This window comes from Staurois parvus, unplaced genomic scaffold (assembly GCF_062004578.1).
Source record: "Staurois parvus isolate SC_StPar_1 unplaced genomic scaffold, SC_StPar_1.0 ptg000019l, whole genome shotgun sequence".
NCBI classification, from domain to species: Eukaryota; Metazoa; Chordata; class Amphibia; order Anura; family Ranidae; genus Staurois; species Staurois parvus.
In genome coordinates this window covers 15595136-15619128 of record NW_028317815.1, presented here as the reverse complement: position 1 = coordinate 15619128, position 23993 = coordinate 15595136, and the positions used below count along the sequence as shown (strand labels likewise).

The 23993-nt window shown below is 41.4% G+C and overlaps 1 protein-coding gene across 1 annotated transcript in view; it reads right to left on the bottom strand.

Moving 5' to 3' along the window:
* LAMB4 (laminin subunit beta 4) overlaps nucleotides 1-23993 on the bottom strand; it is a 178426-nt gene that overhangs the window by 1638 nt on the left and 152795 nt on the right. Inside the window, exons 38-40 of the mRNA XM_089685091.1 lie at nucleotides 23326-23464; nucleotides 13086-13262; nucleotides 10064-10217 (exon numbers count right to left, since the gene is read on the bottom strand). Coding sequence (XP_089541217.1) covers nucleotides 10064-10217; nucleotides 13086-13262; nucleotides 23326-23464 — 470 coding nt within the window. The remainder of the gene's footprint in view (nucleotides 1-10063; nucleotides 10218-13085; nucleotides 13263-23325; nucleotides 23465-23993) is intronic.

Below are 23993 nucleotides of genomic sequence, written 5' to 3'. Positions count from 1 at the left end.
ACTGCAGGCATATTATTTTAAAAGTGTGTTGCACCTAACCGCACAGTAGAGTGGTACCATGCGTTTTGGTGGCTGTGAATGCATCAGTATTTACTAGATGTGTGGAGGTGCAATTAAGTATTCATGGTACCTGTGCACATCTGCAAAGGGCATTGCGTTTCTTTACTGTGCAGAAAAATGCATGCGTTTCTGCACCACAAATGGTGTGAACAAGTCCTAAGGGCTGGTTCACACTATAGAAACGCAGTCTAGATGTGATCTGGATGCGTTTTTGCATGCACATTTTTTATGCGTTTTTACCTTGTTCTGGTGCATTTTTGACGTGTTCCAGTGCGTTTTCTATGCATTGCAGTAAATTTTTTCTTTTGTTCCTCAATTTAATTAGTGATATGTGCATTCCAGTGCGTTTTTGGTGTGTTTTGGTGTGTTTGTGATGCATTGTACCATGTTACAGTACAGTTCTGTGCAGAAAAAATGCTGCCTGTTCTACTTTTTTTTCTGCAACTGGAACGCACTGGAATTGCAAACACTGGTGTGAACTATGATATTGACAACCATATCACCTACTTCCTGTGCATTTTGGATGCAGAAAAAAAAGCAACTGAAACGAATGTAGTGTGACCTGGCCCTAAAGGTTATTATAGGTAAGGGAACGGGACTGATCAGGAATTGTGAATTCAATCACACTAGTGGTGAGATACAATCAGAAATCGTATAATAATGCGAGATCTGAGTTGTAGGTGATAGGAAATGAGACACATTAAGTAGATCAGTAAATAAATAGTTAAATAAAAAGAGTTGAGCAGTGATATTTAGGTTTGCAGAGGGAACAGGTGAGGATGGGTGGGGTTTGGTCAAGGTATAAGGAAAGAGAGGTTTGTAGCCCTGAACAGAAAGGGATCAGCAGTCTGGAGGAGAGGAGAGAAACAAAGTTGCAATCAAATGTAACCAGAAGGAAACTTGAAAGTGTCAAACTTGTGGGGCAGAGCAGGAGCGCCTCTAACATCACAACACTGAGCCGCTGTGTCATAGAATGACAGGAGGCTAACAATGGAATTTAGCATCTGCAGATGGGCTTATCAGCTGCCTGGGCCCCCCTACAGGAGGGGGTACCCCCTTATCAGCGGCCCTGGGCCCTGTGCTGATCATATGTATTCTCTCAAGAACAAAAAAAAATTTCTATCAATACACACCAAAGTGAGCATGTGCAATTTGACTCCACACGATATGTGCTATCAGGAGATAAGAGAGGGAAACTGGAAGAAGGGGAGGATCAAAGAAGACAGGATCAAACAGCATTTTTACACAATGCAGAGGATTAACCCCTTAGGTTCCACAGTTAGTATAACAAGCATGCTTTACTGCATATACAGACTGATTTTACTATTATGGGTTTAGTAACACTTTACGATTTTCTATCATATAGGAAACATCTAACGTTGATAACTGTGCCTAAGTAGGACCCCGAATTCCTACTGCAAATCACCAGTACATTCCTGGAATGTACCTAGGCATTTTTGTGCCTACAGCCTTATAGCTGGATATAGCTGGATATCTGCAATGTGAATTCTAAGGCACTGTGCCTGTGATTGCTGGTCTTTTGAGAGTTGGAATGACATTTGGTGATGTCACTGTGCTCCTTGCTGTAGAGAAAATTATACTTGAGAATAGGGGCAGACTGACAACTCATGGGGCCCCCGGGCAATAAAACATAATGGGGCCCCCTGTGTCTCTGCCTACACTCAAGCCAAAGCTACACCCACACAACACCCCACCTACATATTGCAGCTCAGCTACATAGAAAGGGCATTAAAAATAATTAAAAAAATATTACAAGGTCATGGGGTCCCCCCTCCCATCCATACCAGGCCCTTCAGATCTGGTATGAGTTTTGAGAGGAACCGCCATGCCAAAATGTAAAAAAAAAATGGTGTGGGGACCACACCACGATGCCTACCAGGCCCTAATCTGAGCATGCAGCCCAGCAGGTCAGGAAAGGGGGATGATGAGTGAGCACCCCCCCTCCTGAACCATACCAGGCCACATGCCCTCAACATGGGGGGGTGCTTTGGGGGGTTCCCCCCCAAAGCACCTTGTTCCCATGTTGATGGGGACAAGGACCTCTTCCCCACAACCCTGGCTTGTGGTTGTGGGGGTCTGCGGGCAGGGGGCTTATTGGAATCAGGAAGCCACCTTTAGACAAGTCCTTTATTAAAAGAAGAAAAATAAAAGAATATCCCCTGAAGTAGATCCAATGTCAATCACGATGCCTGCTGCCACTACCCGAAAAAAATAGAAAAAAAAGGCTCTGCTCTCGGCACTGCCTTCCGGCTGTCTGACTGCTTTGCGGGCTTGATAGTTCTTAAATATGTAAGGGGTGGGGCCACCCAGTGACATCACGTGTGTGGCCCCACCTCCTTGTGACATCATTAACCCAGCATGCCCCAGTTGATGACGCCACAAAGGGAGTCAAAGACTGTATCCTGTCTTTTTTCACATTACACTTTTTTTTGTGAATGGGTAGCGGTACCATGTACTCCATACTCATTCACATGGGGGGGCGGGATCTGGGGGCCTTGCCCCCCTCTGCCCCAAAGCACCCCCCCCCCATGTTGAAGGCATGTGGATGCGGTAAGATACCGCATAGTGAATTCTGCCCAGTGAGCCTCTCACCGGGCACCCTACTGACCCCGGGCCCTTGGGCAATGCCCAAATAGTCAGTCCATCCCTGCTTGAGAACCTGCATTGCTTTTGTTTAATTCATTCTGTGGATCTGTGATTTTTGCACTGCTCTTGCTGCTTTTTGAAAGTTTCCCCTCCAGTCATCAGGGTGCTCTCTGACATGAGGAAGCAAAACCCTGCTCTTCTACCAAGATGGCCCTCACCACACAGACACGGTGTAGAAGAAGACATGGTAAGTCAGTGGGGAAAAGAAAAGCTGCATAAGCCCAAGGCAACTCCTGTGATTAGTCTTATGCCTCCTGCTAGCCTTTTTTTAGCACAGCCTCCACAGTTTAGGTCCACTTTAAAGGAAACCTGTACAGAGAGACGTAAGTAGGCTGCCTTGGATAAAATCCTTGTGGACATTCTAATTGCCTGGCAGTCATGCTGCATCAATGGCTTTAATACCTTGGAGTATTGACCCCGAACAAAAATGTAGTTCAAGAATGTCAGAATGAAGCAAGAACTCAATATCTAAATGCTTGTTATAGATCACTGATTCCAAATGTACCAATGTTTTTGGATCATCAGCACAGTGACCAGACAACTTTTTTCAGAAAGACAAGTCACCAGTCATACCTTCACAAGCTTCATAGTATAGGTTTCCTATGAACACTGCTAGTGATCATTGATATATGTAAGAATAGATGATAGTTTGGATAGATACACCATATATCAAACTTTTTTTCGTTTTTTTGATGAGTACCAAAAAAGAAACAATTTCTTTTAGATTTGCAATGCATTACTTTGTGAATGGTCCTGCAGTCTCCTGGAACATGTGATGTGTTTCAGGAGGTTGAGAAAGGGAAGGGGAGGGGAGGGGTGGGGCAAGGGATGACATCCTCCCTTAGGTGAGGATTGTAGAAGGGGGAGCACGTACCCCTAAAAATTGCCCCTCCCCCTCAAAAACCTGTAACTAAGTTACAGGCAGTGGCAATGGATAGAACCAGCAGGATCTCACTTTTTGAGTGATGTTCCATTTAAGTAAAATTAGTCTAAGTACAGTTGCTATTTTATGCCTATGTAGAGAAAAAAGTTGAATAGTCTTGTGACTGCTGTTAACAGCAGCTTTGCAAAATGTATGTTATTGATCGTCCATGCTTTTCTCGTACTCCAACATCTTCCTTTAAAAAGATGATAATAATAATAATAATAATGCAATACAAAAGTAAGGGAGGTATAATTCAAATTTGGAAACGAAACTTCACCCATGATCACTCTAACAAAAAATACATGAAATCCCCATAAACTTAATTCTGGTCAAATCTGCAGTTCAAAGGAGAATAGTCATAATATATCCACGGGCTTATCACTCAAGCTAAATTAAATAAAGAGTCATGATTACTGTTTTTCTTGTCTCTCTCTCTCTCTCTATATATATATATTTTGTACTTGGTAATGGCAACAAATATAATACGCTATGAGCAGAAAGTGTACCCTTACTTAATGCCATCTCTGAAGTAAATACACACGCACATCAAAAGCACAGAATACTCTATTTTCAAGACTAAACTATCTCATTGTTTCAAGATAGCAGAAAATATACCCTTTGATGTGTGCTTTAACTGGGTTTTGTTGTGTCTGTGCATTTAGAAATATCTAAAAACCCTAGACAGGAAACCCAGCAATAAAGATTAAAGGCAGCTCTACACAGTGCTAAGCTAAAATATCTATAGAAATGTATGACATGCTTAGATTGAATGCTGGGATATTACTTTTATATATTTTATGTGTGTGGGGCAGCACAGTGGCTAAGCTGTTAGCATGCCCACCTGGCAGCATTATGGTCGTTGGTTGACACAGGCCTTGTGTGGGTTTCCTCCCACACTCCAATGCTGGTAGGTTAATTGGCTCCTGTATAAGAGGAGAATGGGCAGACTGGTTCAAGTTGATAGAAAGGCAACTGAAATAACCACACTGCAACCAAGGTAAGCAGGATACCATCTTTGAATGCACAAAACATCCAACCTTGAAGCAGGTGGGCTACAGCAACAGAAGACCACACCAGGTGCCACTCCTATCATCTAAGAACAGGAAATGGAGGCTACAATTCGCACAGGCTCACCAAAATTGGACAATAGAAGATTGGAAAAACGTTGCCTGGTCTGATGAGTCTTGATTTCCTTATGGTTATGAGTGAAAATTCCAGTAGATCAGCAGTTTTTGAAATACTCAGACCAGCCTGTATGGCACTAACATGTCATGTTCATAGTCACTTAAATCTCCTTTCTTCCCCATTCTGATGCTCGGTTTGAACTTCAGCAAGTTGTCTTCATCATGTCTAGATGCCTAAATGCATTGAGTTGCTGCCATGTGATTGGCTGATTAGCAATTAGTATTACCAAGCAATTGAACAGGTGTATCTAATAAAAATAAATAATATATATACACTGTGACGGGATTCACTTTGGGTGGGGGGCCATGTAACACAGCTCACTTTAGAGAGGTGGGGAGACCCCTGTCTCAGTCTGTTAGGGGTACAGGGTGGAATGTCCTGCTATTGTGTAGACATGTATAGATGGGGGTTGTTCATTGCCATGTGGCTGCATCCCATTGTTCTATTGTGTGTCTGGCTTGGGAGAAAACTATTATGGGATGTATGTGTTTGTGCATTGGCTTGGTGGGGGGTGTTTTCGGCAGCCAGTCCCCCTCTGGGATTGTCTTCTGAAGTGTTTCCTGTTTCTGAGTGTGTATTTCCCCACCCTGTGTATATATCTTGTATCTATGTTAAAATAAAGCAGTCTATCTCCTGGTTTCCTTCCAAGTCTAATGCTGTCTCCTCTTGTATGGTCAGCGGTGGTGTCCGTGCATCTGTGTTCAGACAGGGAAGCGGGAGTCTAACGGAAATACCCTAGTGCAGTCGGGGTCCGGTTCTGTTACACACACTATTTAGTGGAGGCAGTTAACACCCCACATTTGGTGGTAAAAAAACTACTTTGAGCAATTAGAATTATTTTTACGAATATACATAATTTCCAAAAAATTGCATTTGTCTTCTAAAGATTTAGATTCATGAAAAAAAAAACATTAGGCAGTGAGTAGTTTTATTGCTTACACTAAAGAAGTGTTCTCAAAATCTGGGAATTCCCTGCTGCTATAAACTGTGTTCAGACACATCATCTATTAATAACACTGGCTCTTTCATGGGAAAATAATGGAATTGTTCTTACAAGATGGCAGTTATACCAACATAGTGTTGGTTTTAGTATTTCAGGATAATTTGCTTTACCACTTTCTTCTATTTTCATTAGATCTTGGCTTTTATCTCTACAGCCTAGGGCAAAGCATTGCTGAAAGCTAATCTCCTCCCCTCTCTCTCCTGTAGGAGAAGAGATGGGACAGAAAAGATAAGACATGCACAGGAATAATGCATATATATATATATACACACACACACTGTATATTTATATAGAAATCCAAACATTTGCCATCTTTATGATATGATGGTTGGACAGGTCTGTCTAAAGCTGACTCTATGTATACACATGCAGACTCATATTGCCTTTTGAGAAAGTCTGGGAGCTCAATCCTACAATATTGCTTGCCTGATGGTAGATGTTGCATGTATGTACACATCATCAAGATTTAGCAATGGTCATTTCACGCCTATGGACATCTTTAGCTGATTAACTGAAGGAGTTGAGAATCTACAGACAAGAAATTGAGTGAATATTCTTCATTTCAATATGTAATATGAAATAAGTGATCGGGATTTAGCTTTTCACATGATTGCATAACTGCAGTGAGCATTTACAGAATGTGCTGTGTAAAGAATATAGCAGATCAGCTTCCTAGTACCAAGCAGTAAGCATGTTTTTCAGTATTTACCAAATTACAATATTAAAGAAATAGAGACTGTCCACTCTACAAAGTGAAAATGTACTAAAGCCGGCCATAGATGCATCGAATCTCAGCTGATTCAGCTATAGCCTCCAGCATTGATCATTGGAAGTCTCCCCACTGGCAGAACACAATAGCACTGTGGGAGGAATTCTTTTGTGAACCATGATGGAATTGAGCAACTTTCTTTCTTTCCACTAGGATGGACTGGCCAAATTTTGACCCAACTATGGTAGCTGCTATTTGTGAGAAGTCAATGGAACAATTGATTTCTCACAAAGAGACTTGTTGGATAATTTGTGTATGATCAGCGCTGCAGCACTGATCAGTGTATATTGACAGTCCCTGCTGTCAGAATACGACACAGTGGGGAAGAGTCCTCCTTCCACCTCTCTTGTGTGGATGGGGGAAGCATTTAGTTTTTTTTGATCAGCCCACTAGCTGATAAAAATAACTGGTCTATCTAGAGCCAGCTTTACATTGGTAATGCTTGGATCAATGTAAGTATGCAAATCTCATACCTGAGAGACAGTTGTTAAAGCTGACAATCTTTATAGTAGTTGGTGCTACTACCATGATTACCGCAATCATCTTGGGCCTGTGCCAGACTTCTGCCCCCTGCATATTGACCACAGGGGTTTGTTTGCTAAGTGCTGTTGCTATTCACAGGATGCTTTATATTTTTTCAATGAAAACAAGGCATTCCCTGATTGGAAAAGTTGGAGAGGGGGTGGGGACATCACAATCTCCATCTCATCCAATCAGAAAATGCTTTGTATTCATTGAAAAAAAAATACAAGGTATTCTGTAAACAAGCAAGCAACCCCCTGTAGTCAGTGTGCAGTGGGGCAGCTGATCGGCACATGACTCAGAAGATGGCAGTGATCACTGTAGTAGCGTCAGTTTTAAATATTTTTAACCTGTATATAAAAAAGGGCTAATAACCTACAAAGTATACACATTTGATAAAAGCCTACATACTCTATTTATCTAAAGAACTATACCTGTCCAAAAAGATACACATTGGAAGCACACGTTATTTTATTACAGTAGAAGATCATACTCACATATATTTTGTCAAAACAGTGCAGTTTTTCACATTAACTAAAAGCTGGCTGTAACATGAAAGGACTTGTTCCATGCTAGCTGCATATTCTAAGGTAGTTAAGCTCTGTGATCATATGCTTGAGATAAAACCCTGCACACCACAGGTAATAATGGCCTCTTAACAGCCCCATTCACAATAACTGAAATACTAGTGCTGTGAGAAGGTAGGAAACAGCACGGAAAAGGAAAACTATTATTGCTTTATTCCTAAAAAAAAAAACACTGATCAAATGAAACACTTGAGTGAAAAAAAACTACTTGCAAAAGCAGGATTTTTGTACTTAACAAAAAAAAATCTGTTTATTTGAGTTCATTAAAGGACAAAGGATCGAGAGACAATTGGGTTATACTGCTGCCTACAGGACAATTTAGAAGTCAGCAAAATAAAATAATAGTGACCAGCCAGATATAACCCATCCCACTCCCAGCATGCTTCAGTTTTGTAAAGCAGCAGTACTAGGAGTAGATCACAAATACAGAGGTGTGGGATGTGTGTTCCTCAATGAAATGGAGGGTGGACTATGGTAACAAAACACTACCGAGTCCACATAACAAAATAATAAATCTGGGGATGCCTGCCACGAAAACAACTGCCTGAAGGAAATTATGCTAAAAACTGGCATCAGATGAAGTTTAAAGTTCCACTTGGTAAAACTTACAGAACATATGAACAGAGGATGAGGTGGTAGCCTTTTCAATCTGGGAAACAATTGCCTGATGACTAAAAGTCCAAGAAAGACTTACGGATCTACATCGTAGTAGAGTGTGCTTTGTCAGGAGAGGGGAGGAACCCAGTTCTTAAGACCATAAGCTTAAACAATGATCTGTGTGAGCCACCAAGAAATGGTGCAGTAAGAAGCTGGTTCCCCCTTATGGGGCCATTAGGAATAACAAAAAAGGCAGTCTTTTAATAGAAGCAGTGCTAGTGGGGTAAACCCACACAATACAAAGTACATCCAGATTCTTTTCTTGCATAGAAAACCCTCTCAATAAGGTACATACTAGATTCAAAGAGTCTGATATGTATTCTGGGGAACTTCAACGCAATTTTTTTCATTCTTGCTTTAGTATGTAGGAAGTAACATTTACAACATTAACAATGATAACGTTTACATTTCTGGCAAGTGACATTTAATTGCAAGCTTCTTAATAAAAAATTAAAAAAAAGCACATGACATTTAATTACAAGCTTCTTAATAAAGAATAAAAAAAGCACATGACATTTAATTGCAAGCTTCTTAATAAAAAAAATTAAAACAGCACATAGACCCCTCCAAATGTCCACCAAAAATACATAGCAGACCCTTTTTTTTAAATAAAAAAGCTGCCAATTAAAGTGGTTCTAAAGTTTAAGTAGTTTTTCGCCTTAAAGTAGAAGTAAACTGCAAAACAAAAAAATTCCCCCCCAAATTTTTCCCTTAAAAAAAATAGCATAATGTGGTAGTATGCATCGCATATTAGCACATTATGAAAGACTTACCTTAACGAAGCCCTCTACTGTCGGCACTTCCATTTTCACCTGGTCTTCCTTCCGGGTTCACGGGCTTTGGCTGTTTGATTGGCTGAGCCACGATGACGTCACTTCCGCTAATGCGCTCGGGAGTCACGGCTGTGGCAACGCAGTACGCATCTGCTGGTGATGCCACCAGCTGCTACTATAGTAAATATCTCTTAAATGGTGCACATTTAGGAGATATTTACTTTACCTACAGGCAAGCCTTATATTTGGCTTACCTGTAGGGACTAATAAACTATGTGCCTTTACTACCACTTTAATGCATTCTATGCAGTAAGGCAAAGGTGTCAAACTGGCGGCCCTCCAGCTGTTGTGAAACTACAAGTCCCATCATGCCTCTGCCTTTAGGAGTCATGCTTGTAGCTGCCAATCTTGCAATGCATCATGGGACTTGTAGTTTGGCACCAGCTGGAGGGCCGCCAGTTTGACACCTCTGCAGTAAGGTGAAAAACAGCCAACTATCTGTTCTCCCTAAACACTTACCTCACTCCTCCATTGACCTGGCGCTGTCCTGTCTGCTGTCTTCAGCCCTGTACTCCTCTCTACCTGGTCTCACAGAAGACACAGGCAGCAGCAGGGGCCTATCACTTTGCAGAGATGCACCCCTTCACAGGCTGGATTAGCGCATTTTTAATGTTTCACTTTAAGCATTTAAAAAAACCCTGCTCCCTGCCTGCCAGTCCATAAAATAGAAAATTTACATTTTTAACAGACAGATTTGGCTCCTACTAATTTCACTGGGGTTTAGTTTGGCATCCAAATTTTTTTGAAGTTTGCTGAACAATGCTCAAACCAAACCCAGGGTAGTTCAGCTCATCCGTAATTGTGACAATTAATTTGTCAGTAGTGGAAGTAGCAGTAGAAGAAGCTATTGATTACCTGCTATGCGATCCATTTTTTCATCAATTTCCTTTCCAAAATCTTCTGCATCTTCCTTTAGTTGCTGCAATCTGTCCAAAATTTCTGGAGGGATCTCTCTCTTCTTTAGCTTTTCCTTGAGTATCTCATACTTTTCTTTTAGGTTATTGAGGCTCTGTAGTTAGATTAACAAAATATAAACAAAATATGAAGAACCCATTTATTGCTCTTTTTTCCACATTTCTAGGTAAGATATGTATTTTAGAGACAGAAGTGTATATACTATTAAAACTATTTGATTATTAGCTTTGTATAGAGTTAGGAAAGGTTAGAACCTCTATCAGGGTTTTATTGCTGTCCATATACCTGCTAGGTAGATTAACCACCTCTATTTGTCCTGGCGACCATTGTTGCTGAGCCCTAAAGTGACAATAAATCCAACATTTTATTGTTTCCACCAAGACAAGTTTGAAGGTAAATCATATGTCTGGGACACCTGTTGTTTGAGATTTTTTTCTCAATTCCTGTTCTGTGTCTGGGACATGAAGTGAATGGAGATCTCCCAAATGAGACACAGAGAGAAAAAAAGAAGAAACTAAAAGGGGTTCTAACTCTTAGGCCCCTTTCAGACAGGGTGGACCCATCAGTGGATTCCGCTTGCTCAGCGGGGGATCTCTCTGCTGATAAAGAAAGATCCCCCTGCGCTAAGCACAATATATAGCAGCTAACACCCTATCCTATACCAAAGGTGCAATGAAAAATTACGTATTATTGGTGTAGCGCTATACAAAATAAATAATAAATATATATTAAATAAATAGTAAAACATATAATACATAATAATTATATATAATATATAATATTTGTCATTTATTGGGAGTTTCAACACTAATCACTATTGTTTATAGGTTATCCCATCTGTTGGGACTCACTGGGGTTTATTTACTAAAGCTGGGGAGTCCAAAATCAGACTCCCTTCTGCCTAGAAACCAATCAGCTTCTAACCTCAGCTTGTTCAATGAAGCTTTGGCAATGAAACCTGGAAGCTGATTGGTTTCTATGCAGAAGGGAGTCTGATTTTGGACTCTCCAACTTTAGTAAATAAACCCCACTGTGTCACTTGATTTATTTATCCCTAATTGGGATTGGGTTTTTTTTATACTTTATTGTAGGTCCATTGGGACCAGATATTTATGCACTAGATCTCTCCCCTGATCCCCTCTGAGCAAGTGGATGGCAGGTCTGTGTCCGCTCTGCTGCTGTAGACCGGACACAGCCTGCTGTGTTCTATAAAGTGGTCAGATGGAAAGTGCCCATTTCCACCCGACTCTCATCCAATCTGATCCACCAGATGGATGGCAAAATGGATTCCCATCCATCTGTTTTTAGAGTACAGGATCAGATTGGATGCCGGCAGGTGTCAGCGGACACCCGCCACTCCATAGACAGCTATGGATGGTCCGATCAGGTCCACCTGAAAGACTGACAATCGGACCATCAGTGTGAAACGGGTCTTATTTTTGCCATTTCTTTTTTTTTTAGGTTTTAGCTATATGTAAATGTTAGAGACATGATTAGACAAAATGACACACTAGAGAATCTAGGCACCAGTGCCATTAATTCCCAGCTGGTGATCTATGTGGCTGATTTTTCTTTTACATTTCCTTATCTGCTAATCTACAGTATCTGAAAAAAAAAATGATTCAAGAAGACTGCTAAATTGAGTTATGTAGCAAAAATATATATATAAAAAATAATGACTTAAAGCTGGCTTCAGCTTTTAGTAAATTTTAAACCAAGCTGTTCCAAACCAATATTACCTTCACTAAGAGATGCAGCACTAAGACCTCATTCACACCACTTGCATTGTGGCAACCCATGCTAAAAGTTCACCGTACACGTGCATTGGTTTGCTGTAGTGCCATCCATTGTGAATGGTGCCTCAAGGCACCTCCAAAACATGTATACTTCAAAGCACCACAGCGCAAAGCACAGTGTACTGCCAGTCAGTTGCAGCTCACTGCATTGCTGTATTTAATGCCTCTAACTGTGCTGATATCAGTGTAATGTTTACAGGAGCCCCACACAAGTGTCTTTCCTGATGATTTTTAGTGACAATGTCATGTAGATGCCTATGATGATGTCATAGATTTGTTTTTTAAATAAAGACGTACTGCTCCAGAAGTAGTCATTTCTGTTTTGGAAGCAGTTAGTTAAGCCATAGAGATGAAACAGTATGCAAATCCAATATGATAGGAAAACATCTATGTGGCTCTATTCCACTAAACTGTCTTTTTATTTGGTCAGACGTCTTAACGAAGACCCATCTGTAAAGCTAACCATTCACATTTTTCTGAATGAAAGAAATCACCCAATTTCCCCATCCACAGTAAACAGCATGGATGGACAAATATGCAGTGGTGCTTACTGAAATATCACAGCATTCATGGCTTTCGGAATACCCAAACAATGCCTGCATCTGATTTATTGCAGATGCTGTTTGACCAAGATATTTGTGCCTTGTTCTTTGGACAAAAGTTGATTAAAAAATTGACTCATGTAGTCTGGTGGAGCCAACAGGACTACCCATGGAATTAATTTTGTTGATTTAACAGGAATTGGATGAAATTCAATCCTTGTATGGCCAGCTAAGTGCCTGGTACATACTATCAGTTTTTTTTTTTTGCGGGCTGAACGAAAAAAAACATGCAGAGCCCGGGAGGAGATTGCTGTACTAACTGTCCAATGTTAGTACAGTGATCTCCCTGCTGAGCTATTGTGTTCTGACAGGGGGAATGCCCTCCCACCAGAACACACCAGTCAGCACTCGCAGCCATTGGCTACTGGCACTGATTTTATAAATAAAAAAAGACTCTTTCACCATACATATTCTGAATTCATCCATCAGCTGAATGAATTAGAGCATTTCTGGACTGACATATATACTATATATATTATAACCTTTTTATTCTTGGTTTGGCATTTTACTATGACCAGCCTAATACCACACAGGAACACAGATTCAAGCTTTTAATACTCATACATTTTCACTTTCAGCAGCTGATTTTAAGGCAGAACTTGCACCCTTCTCTGCTTTGGCTGCCGCTTTCCTGTTCTGTAGCATCTTATCCTGAAGCTCTGCAATCTTTGCCTCCAACTGTGAGTGCAGATCCTTTATTTCTTTAAATCTCTTATCAGTCATATCTGCCTTATTCTTAGTCTGCATGAAAGAGAAAATAAACAATATGAATATATACATATACCATATGCAAAAACAAGATTTACCATGACTTCAGCTTTAGTCATACAATTTATATGCAATTAATTAAATAGCTTGAGGAGCAATATAGTTTTTAAAATGTTATAGTAATTGATGTGTTACAAACAAGTTCCGGATGGAGTGAAATGCATTCGAATTGTAAACTAAAGAGAGTAAGATCCTGTGGCAACATCCACAGGATTAACAGCATTCATTGTACCAGCCATCTATGAAAGCTGCCCAACCATGTGATAAGGTGAACTATGAATATAACAGGTAGTGAATAGGATCTTAAGGCTAGGTTCACATAAGCCCACAAGCTGCTGGCTGGTTGCGGGAATAATGGACTTTAGAGAGAAAATGGGGGATTGAAGAAGACCAAGAAGAAACCTAACCCATGTAAACCTAATAGGACTTTAAAGGTACCAGGATTATATATAAAAAAAATAATTTTTGTACAAAAATTATATTAAAAGAAATAATTAAAACAATAATAATCCAGCAATATAGGTGTCTCAAAAGAGATTATAGCAAATAGAGTTGATGCTTTGCCAGTGAGCATAGCTCCAGATGATCATACAGATGGCTCCAATGCGTTTCGCGGGGACAAAGATCTCTTATGCAGGGAGAACTAATACAGAGTTTTGTCATAAATTCATTAGTCTGGACCAGAGGATCAAAGCTACAACAACTACCTGGCAGGAGTGCCACCCAAACCTTATATAATATAGATGTTTCAAAAGAAAAAAATAGATTATATCCCTTCAGAAGGAAGCAGGTCATAAATCCCAAAGGACAAGAATCGGTGATCTATCTTTGCGTGGTCTTTTTATGCAGGGCATAGTTGTTTTTAGTCTGTCTCCACCGTTTTGCCAGAGCAGCCAATGGCTCATTCAGTGTCTTATGTATAAGGATGTGGTACCAGTAAAACCATATAGACATTGAGTCTGCTTTGGCAGCGTTCTTTCCAATCTTTTTTTCTTTAGCATCTAAAAAAATGGAGGGAGGGAAAGGTGGACTTTGGAGAAAAAAAAGGTGGGATGGAGGTGGGGGGTGTAATTAGCAGAGACAAAAACAGGGAGGGAGGGGAAGGGGCTGGACTATGGAGAGATTGAAAGTCTGTACACATGTGCTGGTGGGCTTTGTTTGGCTAATGTTACCTAGTTCATTGTCTTTGTCAGATTATGCTAGCAGATCAATATATTTTTTGGTTTCAAAGCACGCATTTCTGCCCCTGACCCAGGTGGTAATACAAGCTCCCAGTCCATTGGTTTTCATCCAGACTCATCAGCACCAGAAGTCTCATGCACCAGTGGCAGGCATGCCCCTCAACTTTCTTTACTGGACCGCCAGATCAGACAGGCTAGATGTGGCTCCATGAGTCATGGTTGTTAGCATGCTGGTGCCTGCTGACTTTCTAACAAATAGCCAGAGGAGAAGCTGTGACATGTTTCACTGAACATTTGACTTTGCTGAAAACCAATTTAGTTGAATCTCGGAACAAGCAAATTTCAATGTGAACTTGGTTTGGACCAAACCTGGCAGCTTATCCCTATTCCTAACAAACAGCCACAGTCCTTATTACAAGTGCAAAGTATATTCTTTCTAACCTGCTTGCAGCGCTTATTCCATCACTTGCTGTACAGATAGTAGGGCCTGTGTCACAGCACTGGGGATAAATTCATGTATTTGAGCCTGATAGTGGCAGGATCCAAGATAATTATCATATTGCTGCCAGGGTCGATGCTAGACTATTTTGTGCCCTAGGCAAGACCAGCTAATTGCCCCCCATCCCCCCCCCCCAATTTTTTTTTTAAACAGTAGAAGATATTAAAACAACAAAACATGAAACTGATACATTTCTTTTAATTTGCAAAAATAAGTGCCATAAGATGCCACCAGCTCCAAAATAAGGACAAAATCAGTGTCATGAATGGACTGTATCTGTGGCTGGCAGTGGCAGGGTGACAGTTGCAGTGAGTGGAGGATGATGGATCCACACTCTGACAGATCCCAGGCTGGAATTCTCCAGGCAATGGGGGGAGATAAAACACTGTGAGAGCAGGCAGTTGAACTGAGCGATCCCACACAGTGACAGATCCGACACAACACACCACCAACAACACTGACACAGATCAGCAGGCACTAGAAGAGCAGGCTGTGGGTTTGTGATGATGTCATCACTCAATGACACATTGCACATGTGATGGATGGCTGGCTGGGTCACACACACACAGATATGAGACATCAGAGTCAGACATTACCTTCCTCTGTCATTCAGCTCCACCCTCACCTTCACTGATGAATGGGAAGGGAAGGGCTGGAACTCCACAGTGATCAGCAGCCATCAGTCAGCTTGCAGTATGGGACTGAGTCTGATAGAAACACTGGAAGGAGTGGCAGCTCAGCTGCTACACTGGCCCCAGACAACTGGCATCTTCCTCTGCCCTTTCTTCTGCCCCTCTGCCGCCCCTCCCCTCAGCTGGAGGATCATTCATGCTGTGGCGGTGTCCCACACTGAGAGAGTGCCAGCCTGTGCTGCACCCAGGCTCCCTAGGTGACAGTGCGCCCTAGGCGGCCTTCTAGTTTGCCTAGTGGAAGCACCGGCCCTGATTGCTGCACCTTATTTACCACAAGTGTAAACACTTGAGACATTCGATCTATGAGCACCCTGTAATCCATGGTAAAATGTGTACATTTGAGACCTCTATACATTTACATAAATTCCCATTGCTGTAGAAAGCTTCAGAGACCTAACATTTACATTTCTAATGAAGTAAGAGCAAACCTAAAATGATATTAAAGGAGAAGTACAGTCAAAGCTTGTTTGGCTGTACTTCTCCTGTGGATCACAGTGCAGTTCTCCAGTGACATGCTTTAGCTCGCTGCCAGCTTATGTCACAGAGATAGCCCAGGCTAGAGGAAGATCGCAACCATATGGTCAGGATCAGGGGCGGACTGACAACCCATGGGGCCCCCGTGTCCTTGCTCAAACTCAAAAAAGCGTATGAAAAAGGTACCAGGGGCATCTCATGGGGCCCCCTACTGACCCTGGGCCCTCAGGCAGTGCCCGAGTTTCCAAATGGTCAGTCCGCCCCTGGTCAGGATCCACCCAGGTCCCAGACCGGCACCTGGCTCAGCCTGCCCCCTCCACAGCCCAGCAGAGAATACCTCTGTGACCAATCTCTGCTTAGAGCAGTGAGGATAACTGAGAGATCAGTGGTATCTGATAGCTCCATTCTCACCCTTAGATCTCCCAGGTGAAAGACGCAGCATCTGATTGAAGCTGCATCCACCTAGGTAAGTATGATAAAAAAAAATCATACTTCTCTTTTAAATGTTCAAAAGTTAAAAGCATACAGTTCTGCCCACCTCAGCATTTTACCATGTATGCTATGTGTCTGAATTTCCAAGTGTGCAGATTCTTAAGCTTCTATCTGTAAAATTCCTCAACTTTTAGGTTCCAGTTTCAGGTGGCTCCATCCCCCTACAGGGTCCCATGGTGCCATCTTTGTATAAATGCTCATGGCTGGCCAGCTTCTCTTTCTATGCTGTTTGCATCTCCAGCAGCTCATAGCCCTAAAAACCTAGGATGGAATACCCCTGTCTTTGCTCCCTCCTCTATACAACTGTGCTGTCTTTCCTGGGCTTAGGCAACAAGGTGACCAGGGCACATGCTCCCTATCTTGATTTTCATGGAAAGTGGTGCTGTGACCTAAAGCTGGCAGTGGTGATTCATAAACATTGCTAGCGCCTTACACCGAAAAATATGATGGGGGGATGTTGCTTTGTTTAACAGGAATGGAGTTATTAAAAAAATGTAGATTGTTTTGTACTACTTTCATTTTCCTTCTGCATATTGAAGTATTTTTTACACTGTACATGTGTCTGTAAATGATTGCCTTCCTTAAAATGTAGTTGTAAATAAGACCCTGTAGTACTTTAATTAAAGATGTATTCCCTAGCATGCATTGTACAGTTTCCACAGCTTACCGGTTCATCATCATTTGTTTAGTTTTGATCTTTTCTGTGTGTTTGGATTCGGAGGGCACAAAGGTCAGTTGCTGCAAATTCGTCTGTGTCTGTGAATTTTATTTTTGTCTTTGTTCAAAGATAATGCTGACCACTGTCTGTAGGTTAAGTGTTTCCAGTAAATCGAGTGATATTGAACAATCTTCTCGAATTTATATATGTGTAAATGAAATGTAGTGTAAGCATGGTGGGTCTGTGTAAGCTAAGAATGCACTAAAAGAACATAAACACTTGAAACATATACAGCCAACAAACTAAGCATATGAAATTGTACTATATATACCGTATTATCTTTGTTTTGGTCATCAAACTTAAAGTGGTTAGTGATGAGCCGAACACCCCCCTGTTCAGTTCACGGTCGAATATTCAAACCTACAGAATGTTCGACCATGAACTTCGAACGCGACCAATTTACTGAGTGGTATCTTACCGCATCTGAGTATATGGTAAGATACTGCTCAGCTACTAAAATACCGCATGAGTTATATTATTTGGGGTGGGGTTCCTCGCTGATAGCTGAATGTAAAAAGAATTGCCGGCATTGCCCGACAATTTAAAAAAAAACAAAAAAAAAACAATGTGGGGTCTCCACTCCTCAAAAATGCTGTGTGTTGTCTGCACAAAACAAGTCTTAGGAGCTGAGTGCATTTCTGGAAGATCATCAGCTCCTTTTAGGATTTGCCACATTTGGATTGTTCGCCGACCGGTGTAGTAGAGGCAGGGGCGGACTGACAACTCATGGAGCCCCCCGGGCAATAGGGGATCATGGGGCCCCTGTGTCCTTGCCCAAACTCAAAAAAGCCTAAGAAAAAGGTACCAGGGGCATCTCATGGGGCCCCCTACTGACCCTGGGCCCTCGGGCAGTGCCCGAGTTTCCAAATGGTCAGCCCGCCCCTGAGTGGAGGTCCATTTCCAGGAATGCCCATATAGAGCCCAGTTGCAGTGGATGTCATTTGAATATTTATCTATTTCCTGCAGTGGAAAGGATACATCTCTTGGAGGGATTTCTGTTCAGAGCCTGTTTATTTCTTGCTTCTGGTGAGTGCATAGTGGTGGAGGATTGTCACAGATGTACCCTTCACAGATGTCACTTCACATCATTGATCACCATTGATTCACACATTATTGCTGGACATTGCACTTTTTCTTTTAGACTTTATTATTTATGATATTGAATATTAGTTTACATATTTGTTTTTGTTCACATAGACCAATATTAGTGCTGTATGTCTGTATATACGCTTATGTTTTCAGTGGAATAGGAAGGTTTGCCACATTGTGCTAGCTGCTTGTTTATTTATTTCTTTGTGCTCACTATATATTTTTTTACACTTATTTATAGGTAGCTGTTTACAAGAAATATGTTCTTTCTATGAATTTGTAATAGACATGTGTACAAGCATATTGTAACTTCAGGTTATGTGATTGTATTGCAGTTTTACATAACTATTCACAGAAGTAAATTCAGTTTTGGAATGAAACACAATGCTGTTTCTGTCATTTTTGTTAACTAGCTGTCGGCTAGCCGTTAGTAGGACAGCATGGGGGCTAATGTGTCTATGGACACACAGAACCGACTAAGGAGTGAGCCTGCATGTGTCCCCCATAGCAAGTGGTTTACTATAGGGCCACTCAGCAGGGGGAGATGCCAGGAGTGATAGCTGCAGGGCTGGTGCTTCCACTGTCACCTAGGGGCACCTGGGCACAACACTGGCCAGCACTCTCTCTGTGTGGAATGCAACCAAGTCATGAGTAATCCTTCAGCTAAGAGGAGGGGTGGCAGAGGAAAGGAAGAAAGGGCAGAGGAAGATGCTGTGTGTCTGGGGCCAGTATAGCAGCTGAGCTGCAGCTCCTTTCAGTATTCCTCTCAGACTCAGTCCCTTATTGCAAGTGGGCTGGTGGTTGCTCATCACTGTGGAGTTTCAGCCCTTCTCTTCCTATTCGTCAGTGGAGGCAGAGCTGTGCCTGTGGAGGAAGGTAATGTTTGACTCTGATGTCTCGTGTCTGTGGGAATGTGACCCGGCCGGCCAGACATCCATCACATGTGCAATGTATCAGTGAGTGATGATATTATCATGATCCCACAGCCTGCTCTTCTAGTGCCTGCTGATCCACCAGTGTAGGTGTTGGTGAGTTGTGTTGGATCTGTCACTGTGTGGGATTGCTCACTTCAGTTGTTCTGTGTGTGTGTGTATGTGGGTTGGGCTGCCTGCTATAACAGCATTTTATCTTCCCCCATGGCCTGGGGATTCCATCCTGGGATCTGTCAGAGTGTGGATCCATCATCCTCCACTCACTGCAACTGTCACCCTGCCACTGCCAGCCACAGATACAGTCTTTCCGTGACACTGATTGTGTCTTTAATATTGGAGCTGGTGGCATCTTATGGCACTTATTTTTGCAAATTAAAAGAAATTTAGCAGTTTCATGTTTTGTTGATATGAGTATTTTCTACTGTTTTTAATAAATGTTATTTTTTTGGGGGGGGGCATGTATCTGGTCTCACCCAGGGTGCAAAATAGTCTAGCACCGGCCCTTGATAACAGGAGAATCAGGGCTGCTCTGTGCAAAACCATTGCACAGAGCAGGTAAGTACACCAGGTTTGTTATTTTTAAAAGATAACATTTATTCTGTTACAATCACTGTAATGGAACGAGGGCCACTTTGTATAATTTACAAATATTGCAAGCTGAGAAACAAAAAACGTTTTGTAAATGAGTGAATCAAAATTAACCCTTTTGCTGCCAGAGCTGTTTTTGCCTTTATTTTGCACATCATTTTACACCTGAATATTACATAAAACCCCCCAAAAAATATATATTTTCTGAAAGCAGACACTCTAGACCTAGAGAATAAAACAGTGGTAATTCCAATTTTGTATGTCACACGATATTACCACAATGGTTTAAGAAAAGCAAAATTTCAGTAAAAATGCACTAATGGTAATTTTAGGGCACACAAATTAAATAAATTACCTGATTTTTTGTAAAGTATAAAAGATGAGGTTGCAATGGGAAAATAGATACCCACCATGTCAAGGTTTAAAATTTCATGTTCCAGTGACATGGCTACAAACACTACACTATATTTTCCATAGGCGAAGCTTTAAAAGCCCCCTAGTCATCAGTTTAGAGTTAACCATGAGCTATGGTGCTAGAATTATTGCTCTCACTGTGTGTCTGGCAATAGTGCAAACTACATTTTTGTGTGTAGATTCATTTGACACATGAATTTATGTTCATATGTGTGTGTATGTTAAGGGGGTGGGGGTGCTCAAAATTTTGTGGGGAGGGATTTTAAGTACTTGGGTGAAGCTTTAATTTTTTTTTATTTTGCTATACCGGTACTTTCTTTTATCACACAGGGGACAAAACATCTCCAATGTGATGATTTTTTAGTCTAAATTCTCTTTAATGAGACATCAGAGAAGACATAAAAAACATGTGGTCCAAGGAACTCATCCAACCTATATAGATATGGAGAGGTGCCACCCTAATATATGGGTAGGGTGTAGCCAAAGAACTACATAACACAACAAAGAAAGAAAAGGCATGAACACCCAATTGGCTACCTCTACAAAATGAATGTATTGAATAAAATACATATCAGCTGTGTAACGTTAGCATAGATTGGATCGAGGACACTGGTGAGAGGCGGCTGTATCGTTACATACCTCCAGCATACCATTTACTATAAGCTCTTTGGGTCTCATGTTGGACATATGGCTTTTGCGTAGGAACAGTCTCTACAAATAGCATATACTACTGTGTGTACACACGCCATAGACTGGTCTTAATTTATTGCACTGTGCACCTATGTCATAAGATGGTTATTTAGCATATTACCTATAGTACTACCACACATGTTGCGTGCATACCAGCACAGAGTCTCTATTTATTGCAGCCCATCCATCCATGATCTCATGATGATCCAACTTATCATGGCTATCATTGAGAGCGCTGCACGCAGGATTGATCCCATTCATCTTGCAATTATGCTATCAGTCTGTTACCTAGCATATAACTAACAACCCTACTGTTTACCACGCATGCTACATGCATACAGCATAATATTTCCACTTATTGTAGCTCATCCATCCATTTAGAATCTCTCAACAATCCAATCTACCACAATCATCACCATCCTTTTGGTGATTTAACATAGAGGGCCATTTCTTGGAGGTGGGATGGCAGGACGGTGTGTGTTATGTACAAGGACTGGGGAGACACACAGGATGCCTACCTAGTATATAGCCCCTGACAACCCATGCATGGTGGGCACTAGGATTGGTCCTGGTTGTCTCTTTGCAATTTAGGGTGGCCATTTGCAGGGTTTGGAGGGATTGTACCATCTTTCCTTTATCCCTGGGGGGGTATTTTTCAATTGGGGGTGAGTGGGCTTCCCGTTTCCTGGGTGGGGGTGGGAGGGCTTGGGGTTTTCTAGGTGGGGATGGGAGGGCTTGGGGGTTGTCTAGGAGGAGGTGGGGAAGGATTTTTGCTTGTTGGAGGGGTTTTCTCTCATTTTGGGAGGGGGTAGATGGGCTCTGGTAGGGTGGTTTAGGGTGGGGGTCTTTTAGGGCATCTGAGCTTGGCCATTAGGTGTGAGGTGGCTCCATGCACCCACGATGTATGTTATACTGTATTTTATTCAATACATTCATTTTGTAGAGATTGCCAATTGGGTGTTCATGCCTTTTCTCTGTTTGTTGTCTTAGATCTAAAGGACCCCTGATATTTCACCTGTCCTCCAATGAATCAAGGAAAGTGACTTGGAGACCAGGAAGTGACATTTTACTCATTGTTTCTGGGTCAGTAAGAGAAAGGGCAGGAGGGTGAATGAATGTTTGCTCATCTTCCTCTATTCTACCTGGCAGCGCCCACTATGATGGTACCGAGCATGTTCATGGGTGCACGGAGCCTGGAAAGCATGGCAGGGGTGCACATGGGGATATGGCAGCCATTACTGGGGGTGTGTGGAAGCACTCGGGTGATGGCAGAGTCACCCAATAGCTTCTGACAGTTGGCAGTCGGATTTTCAGATATACACACACTCCCTGTGGTAGCAGCCACTGGGACTGTGCCTAGTTTCTTCATTAGTGACAGAGAGTTAAATGAATGGGTCATTTTTCTTGGAGTTTGTTTGCAACCAGCAACTTCAGTAAAATAAAGCAAAGAAATTCCAAATACATTAGAGTTCCCCTTTATATGAGAGTCCCCATCAGAGGCCCCTCTCCCCCCACATCAGCATCCCCATCAGAGTCACCTCTTACATCAGGGGTCCAGACAAGGTCTTGCAGTGAGCTGCATTTGGCCCACGTGCCATAGTTTAGAGATCCCTGGTTTACAAGAATGCTCCAATGCATACCAAGTACATCATTAAGCATGACAGATGCATTTTTCTTCTCTGTTAACGTGTGAATTTGCATTTTTGTACACTTGTATACATGTACATCACAAGGTGTGGTTATATGCCCATCCTAAAAGTGACCATATTTTCCCTTTTTTCATTAAAGTAGAACTTTAATCAGAAAATTAAGTCCTGCTAGATCACTTCAGGCTGGCCCCTTTTGCAGGTATAGCTAAATAAAACATTAAAAATGAGTGCCTATACTGTTTATATCCCAATAATACGCTCTCTTACCCTGCTCTGCACATGCTCAGTTGCTCTCTATTTTTAGGCAGTGTGCCTATTTTGTAGAGGCCGCTCTGACCTAAGCTCTGCATCTTGGGTGGAAGGGGAGAAGGTCACATACTGTTGCATACAACGGAAGCAGTTGCAATTTGTGAGGGCCCAGACAAACAAATACTATGGTGGGAGATTGCAAAAATGAAGGTAAGCATTGGTGGTTTGAAGGAGTGGTCATAACCCTGAATGAGCAAATTGACGTATATTTTTTAAAAATGTTAGTGTTCTGCATGTTGATGATATAATGGTCTATTCTGTATTTTATAAAACTTAAACATCTTAATGATGTTATTTAAATTACAATACCTGTGAAAGTCTGTTTCTAATGTCTTGAATGTTCTTTTTAACATTGTTTAACACGGAACTTGTCTTTTTCTGTGTATTTTCAGCTTGATTTAAATTATTTTTGATCTCATATCCACTGGGAAGGTTATCAACTGCTTTTCTAGAAATAAAACCAAAAAATTTTAATAAGTTAAAATGCTTGTCATCAAAAAGTAATTATAAAAAAAAACAGTAAATCATATAAATCCTGTATAATAATAATAATAATAATAATAATCACCAAAGGAGAAAGGAGGAAGCTTTGTCACAGTTGCCTGTTTGTTGTTTGTATTTTGTTAGGATTGTCTCTTTGTCTGCACATTTACCTGGTTGTTGTCCATATATTGTCTCAATTGTTCATGCCTGCATTTTGTCACAATTGCCTGTCTGTTACATAGTTGCATTTACTAAAACTGCTGCACTCAGAATCTGGTGCAGCTGTGTATTGTAACCAATCAGCTTCTAGCTGCAGCTTGTTCAGTTAAGCTTTGGCAATAAAACCTCGAAGTTGATTGGTTTCTATGCAGAGCTGCACTGGATTCTGCACCATGCAGATTTAGTGAATAACCCCCATAGTAATCTGGTTGAAAAAAAGAAACCATTTAGTAGCTGTATATTATAATGTTTGCCTATTTGTATTGCGTACATTT